This window comes from Carettochelys insculpta, chromosome 21 (genome assembly GCF_033958435.1).
Source record: "Carettochelys insculpta isolate YL-2023 chromosome 21, ASM3395843v1, whole genome shotgun sequence".
NCBI classification, from domain to species: Eukaryota; Metazoa; Chordata; order Testudines; family Carettochelyidae; genus Carettochelys; species Carettochelys insculpta.
Genome location: NC_134157.1, coordinates 4,300,967 through 4,315,944, shown reverse-complemented (window position 1 = coordinate 4,315,944; position 14,978 = coordinate 4,300,967). Strand labels below are relative to the sequence as shown.

Genomic DNA, 14,978 nt, shown 5'->3' with positions numbered 1-14,978 from the left:
TGGCCATACAGGGTGTGAAATTCCCCCTCCGGGGGCAGAACATCTACACTTTGACATTTACAAGCACACATCACAATTTGTTTTAAATGGAACAGAATGACAAGACATCCTCCCCTCCACCATATGACAAACCCCAAGCTTAAGGCTACGTGCACAAATCCTGGGTATTTGCTGCTGAAGAACTCCAAAGTCAGCAGTCTGAACAGATTATCCAAAGCAGAGGAACAGAATACTGTGCACTGCTTCAATTAAGTTGAGCCAAGGATCTCGGGGTAAACTAATAAAGCCTCACACCATCTCAGAGACAAAAGTAAAGATTTTGATCCCCATTCACAGAGGGGAAAATCAGGTATAGAGAAGTGATTCCCACCACGCCATCATTCCTTGCCAAATCAGTGGCAAAGCCAGGAGCAGAAGACAGAAGAATTGTGTCTCCATCCCTGCTTGAATCACTATGAAAACAAGATGCATTTTTAACTCAGGTCAAGTCAACCATTGTTATCTGACCAGTGTTACTAGCATAATGAAGACAAAGTCTGTATTAGCTGGTTCAGGCAAAGGTTTAACACAGATTAAAACTACCACTTTCCTGTCTTTACTAGGATTGTGTCAGTTAGTCTAACATGGATCAGCTGAACATGGTTTCAAATTAAAGCAGGCTCTCTTAGAGAAGACCTCTTCCCGTCTAACGGCTTACTGCTATGGGCAAGTGATACTAAAACAAGATATGATATGAATTTAAACTGCTGTCATGGCAACAATAAACTTCCTGTGTGGACAAATTTATTCCAGCGAAAGAGCGTCTTTTTCTGATTCACTTATGTTGCTTTGGAAATTATTAAGATAAATAGAAAAAAAGAAATCACTCGAAGAAGAGTGTCCACGTGGGCACTTATCCATTTATATTGCTGTGGTTGTGTCCGTATAAGTTTCCTATATACATAAGCGCTGAGCTGACCACCCTCTCTTGCCCTAGTGAGGGTATCACTGTTTTAAAGCAGGAGAATCCAGTACTTCCCCAGGATTCCCATCCAGCAAAAGGGTAGCCTTGAAGAAAGCCTCAAACTGTGGTTTGCTAAATACAAAGTATGCAGACCATGAAGGACTTTCCCCATTGTATTATCAGCTGTGCAGGATGTGGACATCAGAAACCACAGTAAAGACCAGGTCCTTGGCACAGGCACAAGGGAGGGACAAATAGGTCTTAGCCAGCACAGCCTCATCACACTGGAATTGCTCCACAGAGACCCCGGAGCTTCTGCTGACCAATGCTACCACAGTTAAGGAAGGCTGAAGACAGCCTTTCCCGCCTTCTCTCTTGGCTCTTTTCCTGGCTACGGAAAGTAGGAAACAGAGGCCAAGCAGAGACCTTGTGGAGAAATCTCCATTGCTTTCACATAATAAAAATTCAGAAGCCTATTCAGTTTTAAGTAATTGATTCAACTAATCCAGGCTCATTTAACATTGCTCAGGATAATTTTTCCCCTTGGCCATGAAACAGGGTGCTAGGCCTACCCGAGTATGACAGACAGAACCTTGAAAGACATACGTCCATGCTCCTTCAATTTGCTACACCTGAACATGCAGCAAGCATGTGACGATTGTCTGGGATGCTAGAAAAGGAAGCTGTAGAATCAGTGTCGCATCCATGGATAAGGGGATTTTGTTCTGAGCTCCCTAGCCAAAGCTAGGAGGGTGATTTTGTAAGGTGCCACCTGTGCCTAGTTGGTGCTGTCTTAAAGCCCCACTCTTGTCACACACATTGAGAAAGAAACAGTTTATATAGGTGAGCTACTGACTTCGATCCGAATCTACAAATCAAGAGACCTGGGTTCCAATCCTGACTCTGCCGAGTGACCTTGGGTAAATCACTTCTGCGTCCCTCTCCTGTGGCTCACCCTGTGTTTTCTACTTGGATTATGAGCTCTTCGGGACATGGACTTGTTTCTGGGTCTTCCATACTGCACCTAGCAAGAGGGGGCCTGATTTCAGTTGGTGTTCCACATTCCACTGAAATACAAAGAATAATAATAAAAACAGACATTGTGACTCTTCAGTCCCAACACATTCAAGTCACCTGATATTTTTAGAAAACAGTTTGCTGTAAACAGAAAGTAAAACAAATGAGGCAAGATGACATTTTAACAGCAGAATTAAAAACAGTTTTAAAACCACTCTGAACTGGGCAATAGACAGAAAAGTTCCATCCCAAAGGAGACAGCCCTGATCTCTACAGATAATCAAGTCAAAAAAGGTTTTTGACTAGCAGCAGCGGAGTCCATTCATAGTGACAGCACTGTCAGGTCAATGTTCACTCCTAAAGTCAACCGTATGCCTCGGGAAAGGGTTTTTGTCTGGGTTTCTTTATTTTACGGTCTGTACTAGAGATCTAGTTAATAATTACCACATTGGAGTGTGGTGGGTGATATGCTGTTGGGTAAAGTGTGCTTTAAAAAAAAAACAAAAAAAAAAAAAACAGTTGTCCTTTGCAAAGCAACCTTTACAGAAGTGCATGCAGGCTGATACGTGGCACATAGCCGATGTTTCCCCTTGGAGCCCAGCCTCTAGGCATTATGCTTCTCACATCAAGGACTGTCTAGACTGGTCGGAGTCCAAAATTGTGTTATCGGTTTACTGAGACAGTCTTCCCTTGAACACACTTTATAAAACAGACACATGGGTATTAGCTTATGCAACGTGTGAACTTGTTTTTTTTAAAGCAGCTTAAAGTATTTTCATTATACTAACAAAAACAAAATTTTTAGATTAAAAAACCAGCTACAGACCCCATCATTGGTATTATGGTAGCACTCAGGCCACAGCTTGGTCTGTGGCTGTTGTAAATACTCCTAATAAAGGATCTGCCCTATCCCATAAGTGGCTGAACTTGCCACTCTGGTTTTCTACAGTTAAGGTCTCTGGAGCCAGAACCATCTGCTGCTCTTTGTCCAGCGCTCACCATACTGGGTCCCCTTTCTCTGTTGGTGCCTAAAGACTCCCATTATTATTTGAAACAACAAGAAGTCCTGTGGCACCTTGTAGACTAAAAGATATTTTGGAACATAAGCTTTCGTGGGCAAAGACCCACTCTGTCAGATGCATGAGATGGGGGGTGTGTTCAGATGAGGGTTTGAAGAGTGAGTTTCAGTCAAGGGGAGGGCCAAAATTGACAAGGTCTGTTCAGTCAGAGAGAATGTGGCCCATTAGCAACAGCTAATGTGAAAGAGGGAACATCAAGAGCAGAGAAACTGCTTTTGAAATGGGCCAACCACTCCCAGTCTCTGTTCAATCCTTGATTGATGGTATCAAATCTGCAAATGAACTGCACCTCTGAAGTTTCTCTGGACCAGTCCACACAAGTGATCCACTTCCTGGACACCATTGTCACTCTCACAGACCTTCGGAGGCAGGCCTATCCTCACCTACAGGCAGCCTGCCAACCTTAAACAAATTCTCACCAGCAACTATAGACCACAACACAGTAACTCTACACCTGGAACCAATCCCTGCAACAAATCTCGCTGCCAACTCTGCTCACATATCTACACCAGCGATATCCTCAGAGAGCCTAACCACATCAACCACACCCTCAGGGGCTCTTTCACCTGCACGTCTACTAATATATGATAACATCATGTGCCAGCAATGCCTCAGTTTGGCCAATGTAAATTGCAGTGGAATGTCTCTATGTAAAAAAGAATAAATGAACATAAATCAGACATCAGGAACAGTAACATACAAAAACCCTTAGAAGAACACTTCAATCTTCCTGTATACTCAGTAACAGATTTAAAAGTAGCAGTCCTACAACAAAAAAACTTCAAAGATGAACTCCAAAGAGAAACTTCAGAGCTGCAATTCATTTGCAAATGTGATACTATCCACCAAGGACTGAACAGAGACTGGGAGTGGTTGGCCCATTTCAAAAGCCGTTTCTCCTCTCTTGATGTTCACAACTCCACATTAACTGCTAATAATGGGACACATCCTCCGTGTCTGAACAGACCTTGTCAACTCTGGCCCTCCCCTTGACTGAGACTCCCTCTTTAAATTCTCCTCTGAAACATCTCCCCCCCATGCACCTGATGAAGCCGGTCTTTGCCCACAAAAGCTTATGCTCCAAAATGTTAGTCTGCAAGGTGCCACAGGACTACTTGTTGTTTTTGAAGATACAGACTAACTCTGCTACCCTTCTGATATTATTATTAGATTGCAAGCTTGTTTATTATAAACAAGCAAGACACAAGAAGAGTGCGAGGATGAGGAGAATGGATCATTAGCTCCATTTTACACAACTGTAGAATCCTAGGGCTGGAAAGGACCTCAGGAGGTAATCGAATCCAGCAACCTTGCCCAAAGCAGCAACAGATGTAGAGGCAGAGTAAACACCCTGACTAAGGTAACAAAGGGAGCCTGTGGCAGAGCTTAGAATTGCAACCAGATCTTCATGGTCTTTAGCCATAAGACCACATGGGGTGAAATACTGTTCTTGGATACCCAGGAGCAGCTCTCTCAACTTTGACAAGAGAAGAAGATCATCATATCTGAGGACATTTTGGCTCTAGCATTTATAGCAGAATTTTTTAACCAGAAACTATTTTTACACTGGACATATAGAGAGTGTAAATGCACAGACTCAGACTTTAAGGCTTTAAAGGGAAATATCACGATCATCTACTTTGACTTCTTGCACACTGTGCGCCAAAGAACCTACCCGACCCACTCCTGCAATGAACACCACAATGGTGGTCCAATCCCAAGTGAAGGCTGTAGGAGCTGCTGTAGAACAGATAATAAACAAACTACACAAAAGTACCAGTGCAACAATCCACCAAAAAAAACCTCTCAAATATATTTCTTCTCCCACCTCACAGGCTAAAATCCAAAATGATCTAGTACAATATGTTTGCATCCTAGCAGTCATTAAAACTCAACTGTTTTAATTCCAATGAATGCAGTAGAATTTTTGGCCCTTTGCTCTTAGTTTCCCATCTAGTTTTTTCCACATATGCATATCACTGTACATGAGTCTACCCATTTGCCTATCCTGCAGCAAAAACTGATATTCCTAGCTCTGTAACAGACAACTGACCTACTTTTTTTTTTTTTTTTTTTTAAATTTCTGGAAGTCATTTCTGTCTGTGGGGGAAAAAGCAGTGGGTTTGAATTAGAAAGAGAAAACAAATGTGTATTCATATAATCTTATTTGCCCCCAGCCCACCTTATTTTCTACTTTCATTTTTTGTTCCGTCTTCAAAAAGTAGTAGAATTTCATAACATCCCAAATTCAGAGACTGCCACCGAAGGATGCTGTTAGAATAGGAAATCTTTTGCACAAAATGCTACAGATGCCCTTTCTGACACAGTTAAGGACCTACCCAGGTGGAATTAAGGGAAAAGTTTTCCAAATTACAACAACAGGCAGGTAGATGTCCAAATCCCACATAACTGTCCTTTGTCTCTTTGTGATCCTTCCCCTAAGTTTCCAAGGTCATCGCCTGTCCTATTCTATTTTACAAGGTAGATTTGTTGAAACTAGGGCTGGGAGTGGGCAGGTCTGAGCTCTTACACAAACTGACTGATGCATGAAGCTAGATTTATGACTGAAAGCCAGACTATGAAGTGAACTGAACATGTCCATTCACTCCTATGGGCCTGCTCACCAGTGTGTGTAAAGGGGCTTACAGCCGGATACTTGGGAACAGAATCTGGCATCCTCCATCAGGCTCGGAAGCACCATTCTCTACAACTGTCTTTGCCATTGATTATGTGTTGTATTTGTAAGACAACTTAAAGTCCGACTCAACCTGAGTTTCAAGATATGAGAATCTGGTCCTTGAGTGGTCTGTTCCTTGGTTTCTTCTAAGAGGATAATAGTTATCTGACCTTTCTGAAGCATCTTGAGTAGGACTTGCCACAACTTTGAATCATCATTCCTCGGGAGAGTCTGACATTTCAAAATTTATTTTAATTTCAAACCAAATCCAAACCCTTCCCCCCCTCCCCCCGCCCGAACACACACCCTCCCCCAAACCTATGGCAATTTCCTGTAAAATAAAGATTCTGGAGAAAAAATTACTTTGGGTCAAAATTTTTCCTATTTCTATTTTGCCTTTATTTCAAATATCACAAATTATTAATATAAAACAGGTTTCAAAATATAAAGTTGGAACCTAATTGAAATACATTCTCCAACAATTTTGTTTTCCAAATGAAAAGTTGAAATCAACCTGTTCTCACAGAAAGAATTTCCATTTCAACAGTTTCCCCAACAAGAAATGTTCCATGGGGGGCCGGGATTCTGATGTGCTCTAATTTTGAAATGCCAAGAAGGAAAGTATTATGAAGCACAAGATATTGCTAGGGTCATGATGTTCTGGGATACAAATTTCAAGTGAGAGATCAGCAGTATCTTCCTTGTCCTTTGCCAACAAATCTGCTGTTTTAGTTCTGCCTGCAGGAAGAGTTAATGAAGTAAAATTAAATCAAACTTTCCCTGTCAATTCCAGCACAGGCTTCTCTTTGCTCACCTGCTTGCAGATCACACAGGAAGCTCTGGTACACTCCTCCTCTCCAAGGGCTCACTGACTCACTCCCTTGCAGCTACCTCCCCTTTTCTTCATGGTTCCTCCCCAGCCTCTGAATCCAAGACTTCTTCCTCACCCCAGCTCCTCAAATAAGCAGCCAGACTCAAGGTTCCAGTCTGGGCTCTGTCAGCAGTTCTCACCTTTCTGTCGCATGCACTCTACCCTGCAGGAGTATATGACTGAAATAATTCAAATAAAAGAAATCAGGGTGTGTTTCTTCCCTTGACTCTTAGCTTGCATAAATAAAATGAAGAAAAACCATCTGATTGAGAGGCTAAAATTGCAGCAGCTTAGCACAGAGAACACCCTCTAAAGCCTATGGGGCTTCAGGCACCGAGGGACTAACTCAAACCCTACAACTGCATAGGGTTTACATTGCAAAGAAAGGCTGATCCTATTCTTGTGAAATTAAAGTTATGAAATTATATTCAGAGTTCAGTCTGCAGCTGCTCCATACCAGAGTTGGGGCTAAGATTCTCCCCTAGTAGCAGTGCCAGTGGAGGAAACAGCAGGGGCTTAAAACATCTCAATGGACTCCTAATTGCACACCGTCTCCAGTCAGCACCATTTGCCTCCTGTGAGTTGCAGCTACTTACCATATCCCTGGTTCAGCTTTCCACTGCCAGGAAGTCTCTTAGTGCAGTAGATGGCACAGACTCCAGATGGATAATACCCACTGTGACAGAGTCCCCCTTTCAGGGATAGGATTTTTCTTCCCTACTTTATCAGATCATTGGACCATCAAACCAAGTCCAAAAGCATAATCCTTTACAGCAAAGGAAAATATCCTTCAAATCATCTAAACAGTCAGGCAACGCTATTCATGGGGAGATTTCTGACTCTTGTGGCGATCAGCTCCTACCCTGAAGCATGAGACTTGAGTCACTTTGAAATCCAATATATAGTAATGAGACTGCCAGGCTGAAACTGCTTGGAGTTGAGAGAGAGAGAGAGACTTATTTAACTTGGTGTAAAATGCACACTGCTGGGCGTCAGGTGAGAGTGGAGACTAACAGAAGAAAAAAAGAAAGACAGTGTGCATCTGTAGCAGAATGTACAAATATTTCAGGCAGGTGGGCTGTGGAATGGAAGGGGAGCAAAGAGCAGCTTTACTTCAGTCCACAAAACTACCTCCAAATTTTTAGTAAACTGCTTTTGGCTCTAAAAGGACACCCACTGCAGAAACAGCTCTACTGCAGGAGAACTGCAAAAGCCAACATGTATTTCACAGGAAGTGAAACTGTTAAGAGCCTTGCACACAGGAAGGAACATCCTCAAATATGCAGTATCTGATGCAACCTTAACAAAAAGGAGAATTCAACAGTTGTCAGCAGTACCCTTTACGTGGTTCTTATGGGTAGGACAGTGCACTCTAGAATTCTGCTCAACTGCATTATCAAACCCCTGAATTCACCTAATTCTAGGTTCTCGTTTACAAATGAAAAATTCAACCTAAGCTCTGAGCCAGTCAGCAAAGCTATGTCTCAGCCAACCAGGGCCAGCTTCTGGGTTCAAATAGAAACAAAGAACCATTCAGTTGCTTTGCTTAGAGGTGGGTCCTGATCAAAAAAACTATCAGTGGAGTTCTGATCCAGATGTAAACTTTACAGCAGACTCTCCTTTTGTCAATAGGCCAGTCAACCCAATCCCCCGCCCTCTTTGGGAGCCTGCAGGCAGATTTATAGCATGCCAGACAGGCAGCGAGATGATTTGCTGCTCAGGACCATGGTTAGCTTTGACAGCATCCTGCTTTCAGCTTTGGCTTTTTACAAACCCCAGACTCAGGTTAGAAAAACTGCATGACCCCCAGGCCAAAGAAAGGTTTGTCCTACCCCTTGCAAGCTGAAACAGCCAATTTGGTGTGGTTCTAGGGGGCTCCCATGCTGCATGAAATACCCCAGATACAGCGACTAGAGGCCTACTAAATACACAGTGACACAGCAATGATATGCCCACTGTAAAAAGGGCTTTGTTCTTAAGACTGCCAAGACCTCAAATGACTCACTGCAGTGTCACCCTCTATCAAGGGGGAGGGGGCAACAGAATATTGAACACAGCAGAAAAAGATTAAAAATAAACTAAGTTACTCTTTTCACCTGCTGTGGCAAACAATTTGAATGCCTAAAGCTGCTGACAGAGCAGTGTACTACACTGTGTACTTGCTACAGCTGTTATCTATGTCACTAGCCTGCGTATAATCCCAGAAGAACTCAACCGTTCAGTACTCATTAACGAATAAATGATTACAGGATCAGTCTCTATTACTCAGAGTACAAACACTTGCTACCAGCATAAGCCCAAATTTTCAGAAGTAACCAGTGACACTGGATGCCCAACCTGAGATGCCTTAGAAGAGCCAGATTTTCATCCACCCATTTGAGATGTCACAAGCTGAGCATCAAAAAAACCCTGCACAATGTAAGCAGCATTATTTTTCACATTGCTGTAGTGCCTAGCCAGCTTAGGCACAGACCAGGACCAGACCGTGCTCGGTGACACACACACACACACACACACACACACACACACACACAAAATGATGGTCTTTGCCTCAGAGTTTACAGTACTTATTACCATGAATAACCTCTATTACAAGACTAACAGGAAAGTATATGGAACAAGCATATGTGGAGAGTCTAAGAGAAGGCCAGGAGATTCTAACTCTGAATTAAGTGGTTGTTTTCTGTAAATAAACCAGACTTCAAAAGAAAAGGGTAATTCAAAAGGACTGGTTGTGGAGAAGTAACTGGGAGAGGAGGGAAACTGAGGTAGCAGTGCATCTAGCAATGGAAGAAATAAGGCCCCCTTACACTCTCACTCAACTATTTCTTTTGTGATGCTCAAAGAAAGTCACAAAGCTCTGCTTGAGATCCTGGCCTCTGATGCAAGAGATCATCTTTGAACGTGACCTCTTCCAACCCCCAATTACGTGCCTCCACCCACTCTTCCCTGGTAAATTTAAGGCATGAAAGAAACCTTGTGTGATGAGAACTGGTTGCACAGGGAAGTACAGGAGAAATTCTGCAGCACCATACATTCATTCAGCTGAGAAATAGAAGTTAACTCCTTTCTGAGTTGCTAGGAGGGTCTTGCTACAGCTGTGGATACTTTTATAATCTGATCTCTAAACGAAAAGGCCAAATGTGCTTCCTGATTTTCTTTTTATAATTTTCCTTCCAAAAATTTTATACACATTAAACACCGTACTATGTGAGGTGATCCCACACCTGAGCCTCAAAATATACTCAACTCACAGCACATTGCACACAATCCCTCAGGAGACTTACTGAAATGTCACATTACTTACTTGTTACAAAGGGAATTGACAGAACCTTTGGAACTGCAGCCACAGGGAAAGCAGAGCCCACTGGTTTGGTTCATGAAATATCCCTCCTTGCAATTTTCACACTGCAGACCGGTGTAGCCTGTGTGACACTCACACTGTCCCGTTGACGTGTTGCACTCATTCACACTTGCACTTCCAAGAGCACTGCAGTTACACAAATAGTCTGCAAATGGAAAAGAAGCTAAAATTAAAATGCTGCAGTCACAAAATTAAGTATAAACAACGGGGGGGGGGGGGGGGGGAGGGGAGAAATCTCTACACATCCAAAAATTTCTAGGAACACATTTGGGGTAATCAGGTTCACATGCTCATTTTGTGTGTAACAAGAGCTAGCCATGTTAATCTATAATCTAACAAAACAAACCAGCAGTCGCATGTGTGTCTGGTGTTTTGAAGCAGCACTGCAAACTCCAAACAGTCCAAGATCGTGAGTTGTGGCCTCAAAAAAACCCAGGAAACTGGCTTAAACAAAAAACCAAATATGTTGGGTTTTTGTTAGGGTTCTTCATATTTACTTTCTGGTGAACCACTGGGGTTTTCAAGCTTGTTTTCCTGTTTTCAAGCTTTTCTTCCTACAACTATGAAGACAAGAAATAGAAGTTGAACCTTTCCTGCGTATCACCTGACTCAAGGAGCTAGGGCTTTTGGAAAGAAAGACACCAAATTAACACAAAACTCACACTCAGACTCCGACATCTGGCAACACTGCTATCTACTTACACCTCCACAGTGTAGAGCCCTCACACGTCACAGATTTATCTTCAATGTGCTAAGGCTGTATAATCATCCACGCTTAAGAGATGGGGAACTGGGCAAAGAGATCCGCCAGATTTTCAAACAAGGGCAACACATCAAGTGCAGAGCTCTTCTGGAATGCTGATTGCAAATGGCACAACTACACATGTGGGTGTTGCCCACATTTCAAAACCTAGCCCTGAGGATGGTGTCTGTAAGAAGTCAGTCAGTGATCTTTTCGGACAACTTTCCTCTGACTGAATATGCAGAGCATCTGAAAATCTGGCCCTAAAATGACCTGCATACAGGAAAATCTGAAGCAAAACTAGAAGCTGAACCCAGACATGCCAAGCCCCAGTCCTTCCTCTCAGCTACTATATATTTGAGAGAGTGGTCAGTGCATGTCTGTTTTTTCAAAGAACACCTCCCAAAACTTCAGTATACAACTTTCTCTTGTCATAACTTAAAGCAAGGCAAGGGTTTGGTTGTGCTAGGAAAATGGGATGTGCCTGGAATGAAACTTTTTCATAAACCCATATAGAAAACAGAGAAATCAGCGGGCAGGTGACAGAGGCTGGCTGGAGGCGTGCCTGCTATCCCATCTGGGACTGCCCAAGCCCCAAGCTGCCCAAACTCCCTGGGATGGGTGGGAGGGCCTGAAGCTCTCCTCTTCCTTATTTGTATGGGAACATGGCAGGTTGTTCCCTTTTGCCAGGAAATGAGTGGAAATTGCAGTTTGCTGCATTCCTCGCTCTGGCTGAGGAGCACAGGGGACCTATGAACATGGACCTGCTCCTCCCTTCACCGTGCCTGCAATGGCCGTGGAGAGACACTTCTCAACTGTCCCCAAGTTGCTGCAGTGAGAGAGGGCTGGGGTAGTCCTCTCTCTCAGGGACAGTCTGTATGCTGAACCCCTCATCCCCAGCCCCATTCTAGAGCAATGACTGAAACGAAGCCTGTACATTTTCATTTTATATTTTCCAAAAAAAATGAAACAATGAGTTAAGGACCTGAGCAATGCCGGATAAATCTTTTAGTTATCTATAATAGAATAGCAAGAAGAACTCCACTGCCACCGCAGCAGAGCTATCCTCTTACCTGGAGAGCCAGGCAAGCCCCTCCTTCAAACTGACCTCCTTGCAAGTTCTTCTTTAGGCAAGTTTATCAAACCAAGCCCTAAAAGGGCAAAGGCAGAGGAAACAGAGCAAACCACAAATTCTCAAATCTGCATAAAGTTAACTGTTTAGAATAGAGAAAGGAACTAACACTATTAATTCTAGGTTCCCTTCTTTACTTGAAGACATTTGGCATTAAAAATTCATAGTATTTATCTGCCAAGTCTGAATTATGACTAAGGTTCATGTCTGACATGGAAAACAGGCTTCAAGAGAGTTAAGCAACATTGACTACTATTTAGTCACAGAGAGGTAGCCGTGTTAGTTTGTAGCTTCACAAAATGAAAAAGCAGTCATGTAGCACTTTATAAACTACCAATACTAATTCATTAGGTGATGAGCTTTCATGGGGCAGACCTAGATCTGAAGAAGTGGATCTGCCCCACAAAAGCTCATCACCTAATGCATTATTTTGTTAGTCTTTAAAATGCTATATGACCTCTTTTTTTTGTTTTGCGAGTACTATTTAGTTAGAGCAGCCAGGAAGCAAGACCCTATACACATGGGGATAGTTGCAACAGCCATTTAAGAGCTTTTAAAAAAAAAAAAAAAAAAAAAAAAATCACACACACTTGACTAGCAGGAGTCACCTCACTGAAGCCCACTGGATTTTTGATTGAGTAAGGAACACTGCAGAAGGCCTAAAATAAGCTATTTCAATAGCAGTAATTCACAATTATACTTCTGTCCCAATCCAGCAGTCCATCATTATTTAACAAAGCATTTAAGCAAGCTTAAAATCAGGGATGTAGCTAAAACAACTAGGAATCCAGAAGCACCTTAGAGGCTAATATTGTTATTAAGGCATAAGCTTTCGTGAGTTGCAACTCACTATCAGACGCATGAAGGGAAAGAATTCCAATGAAGTGAGTTGCGACTCACAAAAGCTTATGCCATAACAATACTGTTAGTGCTTAATAGGCCATAGTCTTTTAGCAAAAACAACAAGGAGTCCTAACGTGGCTACCTCACCGCAACTTGTCATCATGCAAGGATATGGTTAAGTTTCACTGAAATCAAAGACTTAACACATTTAGTTTTAGGCATGTATTGAAGCATTGGTCTGAACGGGGACAGAACGAGTTGAAAAGCTTTGCTGCACTGCAGCCTTATGGAGGATCTCAAAATGCCTTTAGAAATACCAGTATCACGGGGAGAAAAATAAATCATTTGTCAAATTAATTTGCTCATTTCATGATGGTTATTCTTGGTATGTTTGTTTATGGGAACTTGAGGGGGAGGAGAGATCATAGCTCAACTTCTTATTTTGCTACCTACATTTAAAAACACTCTTTAAAAGAAGCCCAGTTAGTTCTAGAATCAAATCATGAAAAGTGACAAAAGGAATGCTGGGAATCAGGGAGCATGGGTGACTTTAAGCATCAAATATCCACACAGCTGTACTATCAAACTTTAGAGTTTGGCAAAATGTCGTGCAGCTCAGTATTTAGTGTGATACCAGGTTGGTGGGGTTTTTTTGGTTGTTTTTTTTTTTTTTTTTTTTTCTTTCCTCCCCACTTCACAGTCCTCAGATGCGGAGATCAGTTTTGCATCACATTAAAAAGGCTAGATTTTTATCTCAGTCATGACATAAATCTGGAGTATCTCCACTATCATCAATAGTTATTCCAAATTTACACCTATTTGAGATTGGAACTGGGCCTGTATTTTCTTTGATCAGAACCAATTACTAAAACAAAAGACCGGGTGATCTGTATTTAACCAGGTAACTATTCATTCCCACTACATGCCTAAAACTGAAGCTGAATACAGGTAAGACTGAGGTCATGTGGATCAGGAGACCCTGTGTTCAGGAATGTGGCATGGTACCTGTTTTAGACAGGCTTACTCTTCCCCTGAAAGAGCAGGTATGCAGCTTAGGAGTCCTTTTTCAACATTTGAAAGTTAAATTTCTTCGGTGGCTAGGAGTGCTTTAGCGCAGCTTCGTCTGATCCGCCAGCTGCGACCCTTCCTGAACAATCATGATTTGGCCATAGCAATCCATGCTCTTGTCACATCTCAACTGGATTATTGTCATGCGCTCTATACAGGACGGCCTTTAAAGACTCTTCAGAAACTTCGGCTGGTCCAGAAGGCTGATGCCCAAGTTTTAACTAACCCTTGTTATGCAGAGCACGTTACGCCAGTGCTCCAGCAGCTGCACTGGCTTCCAGTATGTTTCCGGGCACAACTTAAGGTAGTAATCATGACTTATAAAACACTATATGGGTTGGATCCATGGTATTTGAAGGTATGTCTTTTCCCATATGACCCCGCCCGGGAACTGAGGTCAGCTGAGGAGGCTCTGCTCACTGTTCCCCCACTTAGAATGATAAACTTATCTCCAACATGGAGCAGGGCCTTCTCAGTTTTTGCTCCCAGGCTGTGGAATTCTCTTCCGCAGTACAGTCGCATGGCACCAACAGTAACATTTTTTCAGCGCCAGGTTAAAGCCACCCTTTTCACTCAGGCTTTTATTTGTGTTTGAGCTGGTATGTGTGATCCTTCTTTTGAGATGTTTTAGTAGGTTTTATGTCCTTTTGGAGTTTTGTATTGTTACATTTTTTTATATAATTTTGTATTTTTAAAAAAATTTGTAAGCCACACCAAATATTTGAAAGAGAGGCAGAGTAAAAATATTTTAAATAAATAAGCACAAAATCCCATCTCAAATTATACCAGTGTGGCCTCACTGATTTTGGCACTTTAACTTCTACCACTGAGCACAGGTCACACATAGGCAGTCACTGGAGTAAGTGCTCCCCTTTCAGTTCATAAATCAGATGTTGAAGTCTATTAATTACTTCTAAAAATCTCATTACATGGAGTGTAATTAGTCATAACAAATTCCAAAAATGATGTCATTTTAATAGTGTTCCTAAATGCTAAGGCGGCCATTAAGGTGGCGAACAGAGATAATTAGGTATTGCTCCATATTCAGAAGATCTTATTGCTGAAGCAGCAACAGTAGTTTGTCATAAATTATTGCTTGTTCTTAGCCTATAAGGCTAGAGCCAACATTATACAGCAGAAGCATCTGCACTCTCAGCTGCTAGTTGATATTCAAACGTTTCTCCTAGGAAAGCCATGGGTAGTACAAGCCAACTTCTCACTGAAATTCAACTGACATCAGTA

General features: G+C 42.2%; 1 protein-coding gene across 1 annotated transcript in view; it reads right to left on the bottom strand.

Annotated features, from left to right (window-relative positions):
* The window catches only part of MEGF9 (multiple EGF like domains 9), a 109,859-nt gene that overhangs the window by 36,560 nt on the left and 58,321 nt on the right, over window positions 1-14,978 (bottom strand). Inside the window, exon 2 of the mRNA XM_075015675.1 lies at window positions 9,895-10,096. Coding sequence (XP_074871776.1) covers window positions 9,895-10,096 — 202 coding nt within the window. The remainder of the gene's footprint in view (window positions 1-9,894; window positions 10,097-14,978) is intronic.